The 16899-nt window shown below is 34.8% G+C and overlaps 1 protein-coding gene across 3 annotated transcripts in view; it reads left to right on the top strand.

The window, feature by feature from the left end:
- HYCC1 (hyccin PI4KA lipid kinase complex subunit 1) overlaps window positions 1-16899 on the top strand; it is a 90023-nt gene that overhangs the window by 2204 nt on the left and 70920 nt on the right. For all 3 annotated transcript variants that reach the window (XM_017871564.1, XM_017871562.1, XM_017871563.1), the window contains exons 2-6: window positions 5509-5610; window positions 9183-9362; window positions 10211-10291; window positions 10816-10931; window positions 11319-11414. In XM_017871564.1, the coding sequence (XP_017727053.1) occupies window positions 5509-5610; window positions 9183-9362; window positions 10211-10291; window positions 10816-10931; window positions 11319-11414 (575 nt within the window). The remainder of the gene's footprint in view (window positions 1-5508; window positions 5611-9182; window positions 9363-10210; window positions 10292-10815; window positions 10932-11318; window positions 11415-16899) is intronic.

The raw sequence follows: 16899 nt of genomic DNA, 5'->3' as shown, positions 1-16899 counted from the left end.
CCTAGACAACATAACAAGACATCCTCTCTACAAAAAACAAAACAAAACAAAACAAAACAAAACAAAGAAAAAAAATTAGCTGGGCGTGTTGGTGCATGCCTGCAGCCCCAGCTACTTGGGAGGCTGAGATGGGAGGATCACTTGAGCCCAGGAATTCAAAGATGCAGTGAGCTATGATAGCACCACTGCTGTCCAGCCTAGTGACAGAGTGAGACTTTTGTCTCTAAAAGAAAAACAAAAAACGAAACAAAAAAACTTTGATTAAATCTGGTGTGTGTGTGTGTTTCCTGCTTGTGTTATCTTTGTGTTTAACATAGTCTCTTATCATGGCTTTTTTTTTTGGCAGATTGATGGAAATTGTCAAGTTTAACAGTTGAATGCTATTTCTTCTAGGGCGTTCCTATGTTTCACGATGAAGTAAAATATGCAAAAGCAAGTATCGCTAGCTATCCATTCTTTAAGATGGGAGTTGTGGAAAGAGAGCATGTTAAAGGGTGGGTTGTAGGGGTAAGATCAGCTAGTAAGGCAAATAATGGAAAACCATGACTGGTCTCCTTCCCTTCCCATCTGTTCATTTATTCCCTTCCCCTCCTGGTTTGGATATATAGACACCTAGGAGTCTATATATTTTTGTAGTACCAAGGAGTGAGGGGCAGAGCAGCGGTTATTGGCAGTGGTATCTGAGGAAGTAGGTGGTTGGGGTGAAGGGCTACAGAGGTGGCATGTAGAAGAGTAACCAGAATAGTTACATTGGTAGATTGGTTACGTTGAGCAAATAAATTGATTGAACAAATAAGTAAATACTTTGAAGATAATGGGAGTTAGATTTCTATCTGTCTGAAAAGGGAATTACAATCATGGAACAGCAAAAGTCAAGAAAGAACTCTAAGGTGTTGTATTGGAATCATTATGAACTCATGGGTTCTAAGTATGCATATGATATATATGTGTGTGTGTGTCTGTACATATATGCATACATTTATCCCCTAGCTTTGTTCACTGGGAGGACCTAGAAACAATGGCACCCCGGTTGCAGTGAGTACACTAAGCACCCAGATCTTGTTTTCCAAATACCATCTTCCACTACAAAAAACCAGAGTATGAATAAATAGAAAATATTATTTAAGTAGTATTTTATCAATATAACATATGTGGGTAGCAATATTTTATTAACATTTTTAATAAATTTAATGTAAGCATAGGGAAACTTTTCCTTTAGGAGGAGGGAGTGAAATCATGGCCTACAAGAAATAAAATGTAGTTTAAGAAGTTTCTCCTGCCCAACCCCAAGATTAACTTTACCCAATTTTGAATCAATTTGATACTCAAATGTTTTAAATTATTTTCAAATCTGTATTATAGCCAGTTCAAGGAAGGATATTTCCCATTCCTTGATTAGTTTGGTAGGCATTCCTGATAATTATTTGGAGTGTTATTCTAAATTGGGTTAATGTGTGTTGAATTCAGCTCTATGTTTGACAAAGAGAAGAAGGTTATCAGGCAAAATCAGCAGCATACCAGAGGTAATAGAATATAGAAAAGTGCTTGGGAACATGTCTGCTAAGTACTTCTAAAATTAGAGTAACATATCTTTTGAAATCTCTAATGTTAAATTACACATTTTTGTTAAAATATTTAAGAAAGGTTTTGGTTACATACATATTTCTAGAAAAGCTTCTGCTTGGTTGTTTGATTTAATAACCATGGTGCTGATAAGGCCATAATGCTAATAAGGCCACTTACTCATGATTGAGTAAGTAAGCTGAAAGTCAGAAACCCTTTGACTTAATTCTAATTCTCCCCTAGGCTGGTTTTATGATGCTGGGCATAACCTCTCCGGGTCTCATATTTTCATCAGAAAAGTTACAGTACTATAAGTGGTTTATGAAGATGATTTGTAGCTCTACACTGGTCCACGGTCAGTCTGAACTCCTAACCTCACCCAACATCTCTCAAATGTGTAGAGATGACACAATTTGCTTTGTACAAATACTTTATTTAAAATTTTTGAAATTGAAAATTTGGTAAAATTATTCAGTGTCTGTTCTAGCTATGGACTCTCATTAGTATTTTCTTTTTTTAAAATTTGAGACTGGGTCTCACACTGTCACCCAAGCTGGAGTGCAGGGGCACAATCTTGGCTCACTGCAATGGTTACCTCCCAGGTTCAAGTGATTCTCATGCCTCAGCCTTCTGAGTGGCTGGGATTACAGGTGTGCACCACCATGCCCAGCTAATTTTTGTATTTTTAGTAGAGATGTGGTCTTGCCATGTTAGCGAGGCTGGTCTCGAACTCCTGGCCTCAAGTGATCTGCTTGCCTTGGCCTCCCAAAAGTGTTGGGATTACAGGTGTGAGCCACTGTGCTTGTCCTATTTTCTTTATATACCAACTAAATGATTAGTTTAGGATTTCATTATTTTAAGATTTCATGAATAGTTCAAGCTCTATCTTTTCAAAGATTTATTTATAAAATATTATCTTTCAGATGGTGTTATTTTTGTTACTGCTGTGTGGTAGATTTATCTAGCAGATTTCCGGACTCCTAATTTTTTAAAATTTTCTGATAGTTGCTGAATCTCAATATGTGACTCAAAATCAAATCTTATGTGTGATGTTGTTGAACAGGATTGTTTTAATTACTGGTTCTTCACCCATCTGTCCATCTTGATTAATTCTCTGCTACTCAACCCATATCACCTCCTCACAGTTTTGAAAAACCATCTGTCAAATGATACTTTAGTAAGAGGCATCTGTCTTCAAATTTTTTTTTTTTTTTCCGAGACAGAGTCTCGCTCCGTCGCCCAGGCTGGAGTGCAGTGGCACGATCTTGGTTCACTGCAACCTCTGCCTCCCGGGTTGAAGCGATTCTCTTGCCCCAGCCTCCTGAGTAGCTGGGGCTACAGGCGCATGGCACCACATACCTGGCTAATTTTCGTAGTTTTACTAAAGACAGGGTCCCACCTGCCTCGGCCTCCCAAAGTGCTGGGATTGCAGGTGTGAGCCATCACACCCAATGTCAAATTTTGCCAAGAATAATATGCCAACATAATTTTCCATTAGGTACTTTTCAACTCCAGTTATGCCTTCTGAAATGTGAGAAAGCTAAGCTGGTATTTAAGAAGATCAGTATCTTTGAACTAGTACAGTGCATGAAAATTTAAATGTTTTTGCTGTAATAGTATTTAAATTCATTTGGCTCTTTTAGATCTTGTTTTTTAAAGCACCATTTATGAACACAACAGTTACATTTTCTCCCTCTCTATAGACAAAATTAACTTTTCCCACATTCATTAAATGAAATGTTAGAATTGTGAATAAAAGGTATTATTACTGCACTAATTTTTAAGATACCCTTCCTTTCATTTATCAGTGGTAACCTGGGTCCATGGTATTTTCCAGAGCTTGTCTTTTCAGAAAACAGCTGTCTTTTTGCCTTTCGGTGTTTCACAGGAAATATTTTACCTCGTGACAGTCAGCTAGTATATAAGCTGAACATTGTAATTCATATTTTTAATGAATGATCTAGTTTTAGCCTAGATCATATATATATGTATACATAATAATAATCTTTCTATTCACTACTAATTTTTCTAAAGATTTGTATTTTGATTCATTTATTCTTTAATTTTATAGTTACACATATATATTAGACATGTATACTTAGTTACATAAGTTAGACATCAATGTGTTTTAAATATATATAATGCATTTTATACATAATTTAGATTTATTTTTATTCAGAGGATTAGGAATCTGCTGTTTATTTGACTGTTATTCCCTTTTATATAAATTCCCCAAGTATTAGGTTACTCTTGATCAAATGATGGAAATGGAATGTTGCCTGGAGATCTTTTGTGTCATACTTTTGAAATATTGAAGAATGCCTTAATCTCTTCTTTATGTAAGCAGTTGCAGTAAAACCTTTTTTTCCCCACTCTGGAGAATTGTGAAAGGTTTCCAAATAGTCCACATTTGCTTGCACTTCTGGTAAATAAAACTCTTCTTAAACTTAAAAAAATAAAATCTCTTCACTTATGTATCCTAAGGTGAAATGTGACTCACTTTTAAAGAATCTACCAAAGTATAAACAATGGCAATTTTTATTTCTTATTTTGTTTATCTATAATATGTTCCCTCAGCAAAGATTTGTGTATGAGGCCTTGTGGTGAGTGCTGTGCATGGAGAGATGAAAAGACAGTTCTTGCCCTCAAGGAGCTCACAGTAAAGTGAAAAGGAATCAAATGTCTTTATTGTAAAAATTTATGCTGTTTAATTTATGCACACATTCACCTATACGCTAATCATAACCCATATTAAATTTTGAAATACTAGGATATGAGACGTATAAGGAATAATGTATATTTTAGAGTGAGTTAGGAATATCCTGAGACATGGTATCTACTTCAGGATTGACATTGATTGACTGAAGCAAGTAATTTGGGTGAGATAGAATAATAACTTAGGAGACCGATATCGCTGTCTGTCACAGATATCTGAGGAGGGGGTGTACTCCAGAAGGAAAGGTTTTTATCATTATGATAATGAAATGTTTTTGTTTTCAGATTTCCCTACTCTTTTATTCAAAATCATCTGACTTACTACTGGAGTTTTATTTCTTCCCATTCCTCTCTGGTCATGGTGTTCGTTCTGAATAGGTGGTGCTGGCAAGCTGTGACTCGTTGTCCACGTTTTAAATGGCATTAGGAAAATTAGTTTGTTGGTAGTGTGGATATCTTTTTCTCTAGCTCTGAAAGTTCTAAATTTTCCCCTCAGTTGGTAAAGTAGAACAGCCTTCCCATGCTTAATAGTCACAGTATGTAACTCCGGAGTTAATTTGACCCTGTCTCATTCTGTTGCCCAGGCTGGAGTGCAGTGCCACAATCATGGCTCGCTGTAGCCTTGACCTCCCAGGCTCAAGCCATCCTCCCACCTTAGCTTCTCGAGTAGCCAGGACTACAGACATGTGCCACCATGCCCAGCTAATGTTGTTTATTTTTTGTAGAGACGAGGTCTCACTATATTGCCCAGGCTGGTCTTGAACTCCTGGGGTCAAGCAATCCTCCTGCCTCAGACTCCCAAAATGCTGAGATTACAGGCATGAGACACTGCGCCTGGCCTATATTCTTATCTCTAATCCCAAAATGTGATCGAAGATGAAGTGTTGATGTTAGTTTATGTCCTTGTTGATAAGAGGACAAAATATATTTTTTGTTTTATTTTGAAGTTTTGTTGAGATATAATTAATATAACAAAATTTACTAATTTAAGGTAAACATGTTTACCTTGCCTTGGTTTTTGATATATTCACAGTGTTGTACAACCAATGCCAGCATCTAATTCCAGCACTTTTCCATCACCCCAAAAAGGAACTTCATACCTATTGGTCACTCCTAATCTTCCTCTCCCCTCTGCAGTCCTGGCAACAACTAATTTACTTTCTGCGTCTATGGATTTGCCTATTCTGGACATTTCATAAAAATAAAATGTATTTTTTTAAATTTGTTTAGACATTACCAGAAACATCTTTACCAAATTATGCCACAAATTTGAAAGACAAGAGTTCTTTAGTTTCATCTCTCTATAAAGTTATCCAGGAGCCACAAAGTGAGGTAAGTACTTTTATGGTTTATTGTGCTAGTAGTATTGACTTGATTGATTTTTAATTTTTAATTGTGAAATCTATATAAAAGGGTAAGAAAATATATATGTTTAAAGAACAATACTGAAATGAACTTTAGTGTACCATTCCCCAAGCCAAGAAATATAATTTATTACCATATTCCAAAAGCCATCTCTGAAAATTTTCTCTCTTTCTCTCTCGCTAGAGGTAGCTTTGAAAAGTTTATGTCACTACATTTCATTTTATTCATTCAGCAAGTATTTGAGTGTCCATTATGAGCCCTTCGACTATGCTAGGCAATGGAGAATCAAATTGAGTAACACATGGTTTTTATCCTGAAAGAGGAAAGTGGGAGAAAATAAGTAAACACATGGTTTCAAGGCAATCCTTAATCCAGTCTACGGATAAGCACAAGTTTTCCAGGTGGCAAGGTAAAAGAGTATTCCATGCAGTGGGGATAGTATACGGAGGCTTAGAAAATGAAAGATTTTTAAAGAATGGCAAATAGTTTAGTGTGGCTATTGCTTTAACATTGTAACCTCCCTTTTGCTGTTTAGAATATTTTGTGTCTTAATTTGAAAATATTCCTAACAAGTTGATATTATTGTTTTCCAGAATTTTGGAAATTTGAGATACTGTTTCTGGTATTATTTGAAGTTCAATGAATTTGTCATTTAAACTTTACTAATAGTACTTTTTCATTATTCAGTTTTATTCATTTAATAAATATTTATTAAACACATATAGTGTATCAGGAACCACTTAGGAATTATGAGAATAAAATAGACTAAATTCTTGATCTTGTAGATTAAAACTTGTTTTCTAGTTAGTGAGATAGACATTAAACAAATAGCTAAACATATAATACTATGTCAGTTAGTGATAAATCTATAAGGATAAATAAAATGAAGTAAGGGAAATATATGTTGGGACTGAGGAAGTTGGTGATTGAATCAAGATCCAAACGAATTAGGAGTTGGAGTGGAATCAGGGGCAAGAGCCTTCCAGGAGAATGAACTGTAGGTGGAAAGGCCCTGGGATGTGTGATGTGTTCAAGAAACTTATAAAGAGGCAGTTTATATGGGTACAGTGCAGTTTGCTTCGATGGTGCTTTTAGTTGACTATAACTTTGAGACAGGCATATGAGTAGTGGTTAATACTGCTTAAGTCTGTTATGAAATCAGCTGTTTTTTGAAAAACCTACATAAAGTCCCCTTTGAGTTCTAGGAGTCTGGAGTCCAGAGAACAGAGAGGTCCGGTACCAGTAGCTGCTGGTTCCTGAATAGTAGTGTTCTCCAACTTTTCCATATCCTTTTCCTACCCAGTGTTCCTCAGTAATTGTTCAATACAAAAAATATTACAAGATTTTCCTTCTAAATTTACCAAAACTTGACTCTTTTCCTGCTTAGTCATTAAAGAACATTTTCCTTACTTAGTCACTAAAGAGCATTTTTGAGTCATATGCCTATTACCACTAGAAATCTCTGTTATAATACAGACTTCTTACTTATGAATGGATTGTTGTAAAAATCCATTTGTGGCTTAGTTGTTTTAGAACTCAAAATATATTTTACAATGGAGAGATGACACATGGTGACTAGGTTCTCCTTAAACCCAAAAAAGCCATTTAACACGTATAAGTATACTTGAGGTACAGTCTCTCTTAATAGTACTGTAAAAGGTAACCACAATAAATAACACGGTTTCCATGAAGAAAAAAAAACATTAAAAAATGAAACCCAGACACCAGGAACACAGCAGGTTCTAATGCTCCTTTGCTTGCTTCAAATATAGTCAAGTTAGATATGTCAGACACTGTCCATATTTCCCACACTGTATATCATTTTATTCTTCCTGACATTTTTCAGGTATGTTAGTAAAGAAGCCAGAATACCTGGCTCCAGGTCTGACCTTTATAAGCCATATGATTTTGGTCATAGCGGATAGCCTTTGTCTTAGTTTCCTTCTGTGGAAAGTGTGGATAATGATATTTTACCCTGCAGTGTTTTGGGAATTTAATGGGTTTATGTATGTGTAAGTACTTCGCAATCTGGGACACACTTCACAGATATTAATATTTATCTGTATTAATTTCAAATGCATAATTTCATCTAATCTTGTTGCAATATATTTCTACCTCCCCTTTGAATCGGTCTTCATTAAGTTATACTTTTGTACGGCAAAAACTCTAAATTTTGGATTTTAAATGGGTTGTAAAGCCTTTTGAGTATGTTTTGATTAAAATTATGTGTTCATACAAACTGTCTTGAATAAATTTTCAAATAAGATTTCATAATTTTGCAATGTTTGTTAGACTATCTCAATTGATTTAGCTTTCTGAGGGATTTAGAGATGAGGGATGTTATGCCACAATTCGAGATTATTGATATGGGTCCACGAAGAAAATTTTAAAAACTCCACCCTAAAAGCTAAAACATCCCTAACCAGTCATTCTTTCTTCCAGCCATGTCTAACCCCATTCTTTCAAATTCCTATGCTAAAAACTTTTCTTGCTATCTCTGAATGGGATGAGTTTGCCTCCTGCCCCTCTGTTTTTCTGTTGTCTTTCCATGGCCACACTGGACATCTCTTGGCCTCTAAAGACCATTTCAGGAGTGGAAAAAGTATTCCTTGTGGAAGATTAACTGTCAGAAGTTAGTTAATTTTTCAATAGGAAAGACTAGTTTGACTTAGTCAGTGTTTATTGAAGTATAACTTTTGTTATACGTTTTATAAACAATATTGACTTTAATTATATTCAGTTTACATATTTCACTTACTTGAAATCAAAACATCCACTGTAAATTAGTTTCTGTTCATTACTATTATTGGTTGTAGAAAATCTGTTTAGTATATTTATTTAAATTTGTTGCCTTAGTGAAGTATAGTTCATTGGATATATATAATAAATAGCCTGAGAATTTGCTTGAAAAATCAGTACCTTGTGAACAGTACCTTGTGAATCTTTTAATATATTTAATTAGGACTTGTGTGTGATCATTGTATATACTTTAAGAGAATACTTACCTGTAAGAGGGTCTTACCTTGCCTCTCTGATTTCTTAAAGCCCCTTATAAAGATGCAGTCAGCTCTGTTAACTGGATAATGTTGAGAGTATGGTGGGAGAGGAAAAGGTTGTGGATGACTCCAAATTATGTTTAAAATAAAATTAGAGCAATATTTAGACTATCCAGGGCCAATTAGTCATGGTCACAATAGGGATCTAGATCTAGGGGGGTCTGTAGTTATTTAGCCCCCCTACACACCAATCATTGCTGTCAGATGCTGCCTAATTATAAACTCAGGAGGAGGGAGATAGGACAGTAAGTACCCAGGATTCCCATTTCAATTTCTTCAACCCCATAGTCAAACCTTTATATATTGGCATGTGTTTTACCAGGAAGAAAGGATATTTTAGGAAGAAACTCCCTACAACTTAGGTATTTTAAGAATTTTAAAAGACATGATTTTTACCGATCTGAGAAAACCTTTTATACTTCATATAGTAGTTCCATTCAAATAGAGTCCAGTTCTTGAATTAACATTTTGTGTTTCTTCCAGTTGCTGGAACCTGTCTGTCACCAGCTCTTTGAATTCTATCGCAGTGGAGAGGAGCAGTTGCTTCAATTTACGCTGCAGTTTCTCCCAGAACTAATTTGGTGCTACCTTGCAGTCTCAGCCAGCAGAAATGTGCATAGCAGTGGATGCATTGAAGCTCTTCTTCTAGGGGTTTACAATTTGGTTTGTATTTAATGGAGTTAACAAAATCTTTTTTGAGAAAATCTAATATATAACCTGTGTAACTGCTTATCATTTTAATGAAGCTAGTGTTTGTTTTTTCATATGTCAAATGACTCATAGCCCATTCTTCCAAATACAACTTTCTGGGGGTTGGGAGACATACAAGCATACATGTAATTATGTAACTATACCTTTATGGATTAATTGAAGGTTGAAAATCAGACCATTTCATTTCTTTTATAGTGATATCAGAAAATATCAGTGTTGCATTTTAAATTTTGTAAACTTAAAGTTCATTGCCTATAAATGATCTGTTTCTGACCTTCACAGAAAGTTTGGGAGAAAAGATTTACTCTAATATTCACCAATTATAGTTCTATAAAATCTAGACTGTCTCCAGAGTGTACAACATTGTTTTGACATATAGCTTGCCTTACTAATAGAGTTTGTATATTAATTAGTATGGTATTCTAGATACTTAAGTTTTGTACCTTTCAAAATGGAAAAGAAATGTGAGGTCATTTTCTTCACATATTTCATATTTAAATGATTACTTCACTTAACAAATATAACTTGTTACATGAGGAAGATCAAGGATTATTAAGACGCAATATCTGTATCTCAGCCATCCTGAAAATTATGTTACATATATTTTTTAAGTGGAAGGATATACAGTTTAACTGCTGGTGTTGATGAATAATAATGGATTATCATGGTTTAAGATTTTAAATTAAAATTCCTTTCTATTCAGGTCTTTTTAAAAAAATGTTTTAGACTATTTAAATTTAGTTTGTAAATTTATATGTAAGAAAGTATGTATTTTAATATATTTTCTTTCACTTCTATAGGAAATAGTTGACAAACAGGGACATAGCAAAGTATTGAGTTTTACGATTCCATCTTTATCCAAACCATCTGTATATCATGAAGTAAGTGACATTTTATCATAACAAGTTTATTGACCCTAAGCTTTGACATTGCCACAAATTATAATCTAGTTATTTAGGAAAAAAAATTGATCAATTTATTAGTACCTGCAAAAGTATAAACACCCGCAAAGTATTTCCTATTTCCAAATTGAGATGAGAAATCAAAATAATTGAACATCAAACTAAAATCTGCTAATAAGAGATCTATTGAAAGTATTATTTTGAAATGTTTTCACTCCTCCTGATAGATGGCTACTTGTGTGTGTTGGCAGGGGGAGTGGGGGCAATTGTCTATTTCCATGGTAGAATTTTGAAATTAAACTAATTTTTATTTCTCATTTGTGGTTTGTTTTAAAATTGGTTATTAAATTTTTGAGCAAAAAAATTGGTAGGCAGCCTAAATATGTTTAAGATATAGGATGTTCTTCATGGTAGCTATTTTAGTGGTACATATATATTCTAAGTATCACCTTTTCAGTAGAATAGCTTTTTTTTTTTCCTTTATTCAAATATCTTTTCTCTAGCCTTCCAGCATTGGGTCCATGGCTCTGACCGAGAGTGCACTATCCCAGCATGGTTTGTCAAAAGTGGTATACAGTGGACCTCATCCTCAAAGGGAGATGCTGACAGCACAGAATAGGTATACTGTGGGGATAAAAATTCTTATCTTACTCCACTAAGTTTTTAAGACAATTATTTCAGTAGATTTATAAATAATGTTTAATGAGTTGTGTGTTACAATTTATTTGAATATTGAGTCATTTTATACAAGAGAAAAATAGATCTAGATTTGTCAGTGTGCCTTGCTTCAGGTGTCAGCTGGAACATTGAATTTTAAAGACAGGTTTCATATGGCTGTTACTTGGAAAGTCTTTTTTTCCTTGTAGTTTTTCATTATTGGTGTGCTTATACTGTGCAGGTCTGTTCTGTAACATTATATCTCTCCGCAAGGAGTGCCCTCTCCCCTATTGTAGTTGACTTCTTAGAATTCTAAAGATTTGGTAATATTCTTTTTGTTTGTCTTTAGGTTTGAAGTGTTGACATTCCTTTTGTTGTGTTACAATGCTGCCTTAACCTATATGCCCAGTGTTTCTCTTCAGTCACTGTGTCAAATTTGTTCTAGGTAAAGTAAAATTCAAGTGTTTCTAATATTGAAATATATGAATCTATGATTGCTAGTCTGGTACATACCTAAGTTATTTTTGTTTTGTGTAATCATTTGCTTAAAACATTAAATAAGTTAATGTAAAGCTCAGCCTACCCAACACATGGAAAGTTCACTATAATTGATAGTCACAAAAAACATGTGCAATAGCTCATGTCTGTAATTTCAGCACTTTGATAAGCTGAGGTGGGAGTATCGCATGAGCCCAGGAGTTCAAGACCAGCCTGGGCAACATAGCAAGACCCCTGTCTCTATAAAAAAATTTAAAATAAAAGATCAGCTGGGCATGGTGGTGCACGCCTGTAGTCCCAGCTACCTGGGAGGCTGAGGTGGGAGGATCACTTGAGCCCAGGAGGTTGAGAATACAGTGAGCTGTGATTACACCACTGCACTCCAGTCTGGGTGACAGAGCAAGACCCTGTCTTACAAACAGCACAAACAAAAACAACAAAAACAAGAACATGATGAAGAATGTAAAGATGAATAACATTTAAATTGAATATTTAATTAGAAAAGGATTATAGTATATAGCTAAATGATAGAGCTATTATGACCTTTCAAGTTTTGGCATGTGGTTGGCTTCTTTTTGTTTGTATTTATTCATATATTTTTACTGTGCTCTAATTTGGAACTAAGAAATAAGTAAGAGATACTGGTTCTTAAACTTTTCTTGTTAAAAATAAATTGAGCCAAGGGGTTATAAACTAAATTATATCCTTGAGTATAGTGTATTCACATTTAAAAAATCCTGATTTAAAAGAGTAGTTAATGATAGTATATATGGTATTGGTTAAATATGACCAGAATATTAACAATGATTGTCTCTAGTTGGTGGAATTGTGGTTTATTTTAATTTTCTCTTTTGTGATTTTTTTGTGATTTTCTAAATTTATGGCAATGTCAGTGTTCCTTTTTGAGTTAATAGTTGCAGCACACCAGCATGGCACATGTATACATATGTAACAAACCTGCACATTGTGCACATGTACCCTAGAACTTAAAGTATAATAAAAAAGAAAAAAGAAAAAAAAGCAGAAACAAAAATGACAGATTATTGCCCTCGATAATTCAAGTAAATAAGAGATATTATAGAACTAAGGAACTTGTGGAATAATTTCTATTTGAGGAATTTATTTAGAAAATGCAACTTAGGAAGGAAGGAGAGAAAGAAAATCCTGCTAGAGAGGAGATAGGACTGGTGGTGGGTATCTGGGAAGAAATGTGTAGGTCGAAGAACCACACCACAGGTGTGAAAGAGCACAGTACATCCAGGGGGAAAATGAGACAGCTTGTGCACAAAAGGAAACAGCAACCAGAAATTAAACATTCACGCTTACTGATAACTGAGTTACACTAACAGTCACTTCTTGGAGAAGAGGATAACCAGGGCTCAGAGTGGCATGAAACTAAAATGTTGCTTACAACTAGAAAACATTAATCAGTTATACATTTTAAATCAGAATCCAAGGATAATCTGTTAGCTTTAATAAGCCAAATCCTGTAAAAGAGCACCAAATACCTAAAACAAATATGTACAGATTTTTTTACACAAAATATTAATATCATGTATTTTTATTCTCAAAAAAAAAAAAAGAAAATGCAACTTATCCTGAGTGTATTAGTCCATGTTCATACTGCTATGAAGAAATACCCGAGACTGGGTAATTTATGAGGGAAAAGTTCTACATGCTGGGGAGCCTCACAATCATGGTGGAAAGTAAAGGAGGAACAAAGGCATGTCTTACATGGCAGCAGGCAAGAGAGCATATGCAGGAGAACTCCCCTTTATAAAGCCATCAGATCTCATGAGACTTATTCACTATCACGAGAACACCATGGGAAAACCTGTCCCCATGATTCAGTTACCCCCTCACTGGGTCCCTCCCATGACATGTGGAGATTATGGGAGCTACAATTCAAGATGAGATTTGAGTGGGGACACAGCCAAACCATATCACAGAGGGAGGGATCATTGAGCAATGCTTAGAAATGAAATGAAAACAAAATAAATGAAAAATCAGAACTTGATACTGTATAGGATAGAAAGCTATGCAGAATCAGCAGAGGAAGAGAATTCACAAGACAAAGGGCTTAGTAGAGAAGATAGAGAAGTGAAGTCTTTCAGATGTTTTCCAAATTAGAGCATAATTACATTTCCTAACCTTAAAAGATGGTACCAATGGTTCATCTCTCCCACTTACCAAGTCGTTCTAAGATGTTTTTTGCTTTAAATTGTTTAAAGGCAGAAATGTCCAGACTTTTGAATTTCACAGTTCTGTAAAATCTCGAAAAATGTGGTACAGCTGGGTTATTTACATAAGTGTTGCCAACTTTTTATTTTGCCAAGTCATTATATTATAAATATCTACCATCAACATTATTTAACAAAAGGGAGACTATTTTAATATCAAAAAGGTTGGGGGGGGAGGTGGAAGGGAAGGAAAATAATTTATAAATTAAATTGGGATAAGTTTAGCTTTCCTGGCTTTTCATTTCACCATGGCCTAGTGAAAACTCTGTTATCGACTAAAATGGGTATAAGGACCAACATTCAGAAATACTGGTTTAAGGAGTAACAATGCAGCAATTTTCACCTCTAGAACTTAGAACACACTGCAAAGTCCAGATCCTACTCTGAAGCAGTGTATTAGATGCTAGGATCCAGGAATGCCTATATATGTATATATTTATATTTTTATGTATTATGTATAAATGTATTTTTTGAAGCTCCATAGATGTTCTAATACAATGCCCAACCACTCTTGACGTTTCCCTGAAACTACTGATGGAAAAGTTAGAAAAGAACATGTGTCACTGATTTTTGTCCTAACTCTAATGTAGCACATTCTAATATAATTACGTTTACATTATGAGTAGAAAATTGCTAATATACCAGTTTTACCTGACCAGGGAACTGAATAATTCTTCAACAGAGAATGCAAGTAAAACTGGCTTTAAAACAAAGAGAAACAGATTATTTTAAAACTCGCTGTAGGATTTTGGCCAAGGAAGTTTTGGTAGAAATAGATCAATCTGTGCCACAAGAGAGATTAATTTCATATAAATGTCCACCAGATGTAAAAAACAAACAAGGGTAGGGGGAAAGATCTAAGTAATTTAAAAGACTTAAGCTGTCTAAATAATGCTGTTAACTACAATGCATTACATTTGAGGAACTCTATCAAATTTATCATTCCTGTCATTTTAGTTATTTATGTTTTAAATTTTCATTTTAGATTCCCTATTAACTGTATTCTTAATGATAAAATCCAGTTATTTATTTATCATACCTACTGACTTTCTTAATCGTTTATCAGATATTCTAATTAGGAGGTTTTGTACATTTTTAAGATGAGTAGGAAAGAATTAGAAAACACTTTTGTTAATCAGGTTAAGCCTAGTTCATATCTATGGAAAGAAATTGGTTACAGAACTGTGGTGTAAGTAAGTTAGAAAACGGTTATACCAGTTAAAGTATAAGAGCTTCTTAATGATCTTAGCACTAATGCAGGTCTTCCTAAAGATGAAAGTGATCCCACTGTTATATGGGCTATCTAATCCTGTTTGCCATGTGATAGTTGTTTTAGATTGCTGCTGAATTTGGTTGATGATTATACCAAAATGATTGACTGGGTCATCTAGGAGGAAGGATACATAAATACAACCAGAAAAAATTCATGGGATATATGAACTAGATTCAGTGACAAATGTGTTTCATTCTTTTTTTATCTTCTGATTGTAATTAGTTATGAAAATAATTAAAACAATCTTGAACACTTCCCACCCTCCACCTATGCTAACATAAATTCATTCTACTGAGCAAAAATCTGTTCAGTTACTATAAGCTTTGCCTTCCTGATTCAGATTGATTGATGGCCAGCCTGATAGCCTCTTTTCCTCCTATGTATTGTGTGTGAACAACTTGAAGAAGAGATCTGACAGCAAGCAAGAGCTAAACCGAATAAGCTATAGTCAGGAAGCTTTTGTTCTCTGCTGGTACTAAACATATATGGCACTATGAAAAGAAATATACTTACCAATGCTGCATATAAGTTTTGATAGTATATACCAGAGGCCTCTAAGTTTGAGGAAATGATTTCTTCCTGTTGGATATTTAATACAAGGCTGTTTAACAAATGACTTATCTTCTTTTTTGATGTGGAATATAAATATTAAGAATGAAACTATGCTCAGCTACTAAGCTGAATTCTCTCCCATTGTCTAAGGGACAGCTCAGATTTTGTTTAGCTAGTGAGTCATCTAAATGACAAACCCCTGGATATGGAGAGCTGTGAGTTCCTGATCAGTGTATTTGTTTCTGTGTATCTGTAATGAATCCCTGCCTCTCTCCTCACTTCTAGGTCAATTTTTCTGACCACCTGAATAGATTGTTTTCTGTCAATTAAGGGCACCTTTGTTACGAGTAAGCCATTTTGCTCCTGACTAATAAAATTTATATAAATATAAAGCACTTAATGCAGCATCAGCCACTTTGTTATCATCTAGTAAATGACAGCTGGCATATTGTACTCCATCAGTGAGCACACACATTCACTATGGATGCATATAAGGCATTGCTTTTTTTTTTTTTTTCTCACCTGTTTGCTATGACTGTATCAACAATTCTAGAGCATATCTGATATTAGGTCATTTCTAGTTGAAAGCACCTGTGGCAAATTTTTCAATTGCTTGTTATTTTATTTGGAAACTAGTTTTTACCAAGTATCTAAATCTTGCCCATCCTTCACAACCCAACTAAAATAATCTTTCCTCTAACCATGTGAGCATGATTTTTGTGTGTGATCTTCACTTGAGAAACATGACAGGAGATGCAGACTTTATTAAGCTCTTAATTTCAAAGAGCAGAACAAGCAGGACAGAAAAGTGCTCATTACTATTCAGGCAATTCTTCCACTTTCTCTCTTCTCCTTTCCCCTTTTTCTATTCTCTTGGACTTTTCCTCTCCACTTCTCTCTGCCCCTCTTTTTTTTTTTTTTTTTTTTTTTTTTTGAGATGGGGTCTTGCTCTATTACCCAGGCTGGAGGGCAGTAGCACAATCTCTGCTCACTGTAACCTCCACCTCCCAGGCTCAAGCAATTCTTGTGCCTCGGCGTCCTGAGTAGCTGGGACTACAGGCAAATGCCACCATGCCCAGCTAATTGTTTGTATTTTAGTAGAGACGAGGTTTCGCCATGTTGCCCAGGCGGGTCTCAAACTCCTGAGCTCAGGCAATACGCAGGCCTCAGACTCCCAAAGTGTTTACAAGCATGAACCACCACACCCGGCCTGTTTCCCTTTTTCAGCCAAGTTTCTACTCACTAGCCTGATGATTTGAAGATCCATCTGATAATAATATTATGTTATATATAATATTATTTATTTATATATAAATATATTATCTGAATATATTTATATTATCTGATAATAGTAACCTTTCTTTTCT

This window comes from Rhinopithecus bieti, unplaced genomic scaffold, assembly GCF_001698545.2.
Source record: "Rhinopithecus bieti isolate Rb0 unplaced genomic scaffold, ASM169854v2 scaffold_5882, whole genome shotgun sequence".
NCBI classification, from domain to species: domain Eukaryota; kingdom Metazoa; phylum Chordata; class Mammalia; order Primates; family Cercopithecidae; genus Rhinopithecus; species Rhinopithecus bieti.
The sequence above is the reverse complement of the archived record's forward strand: the minus strand, read 5'-3'. Positions and strand labels throughout refer to the sequence as shown.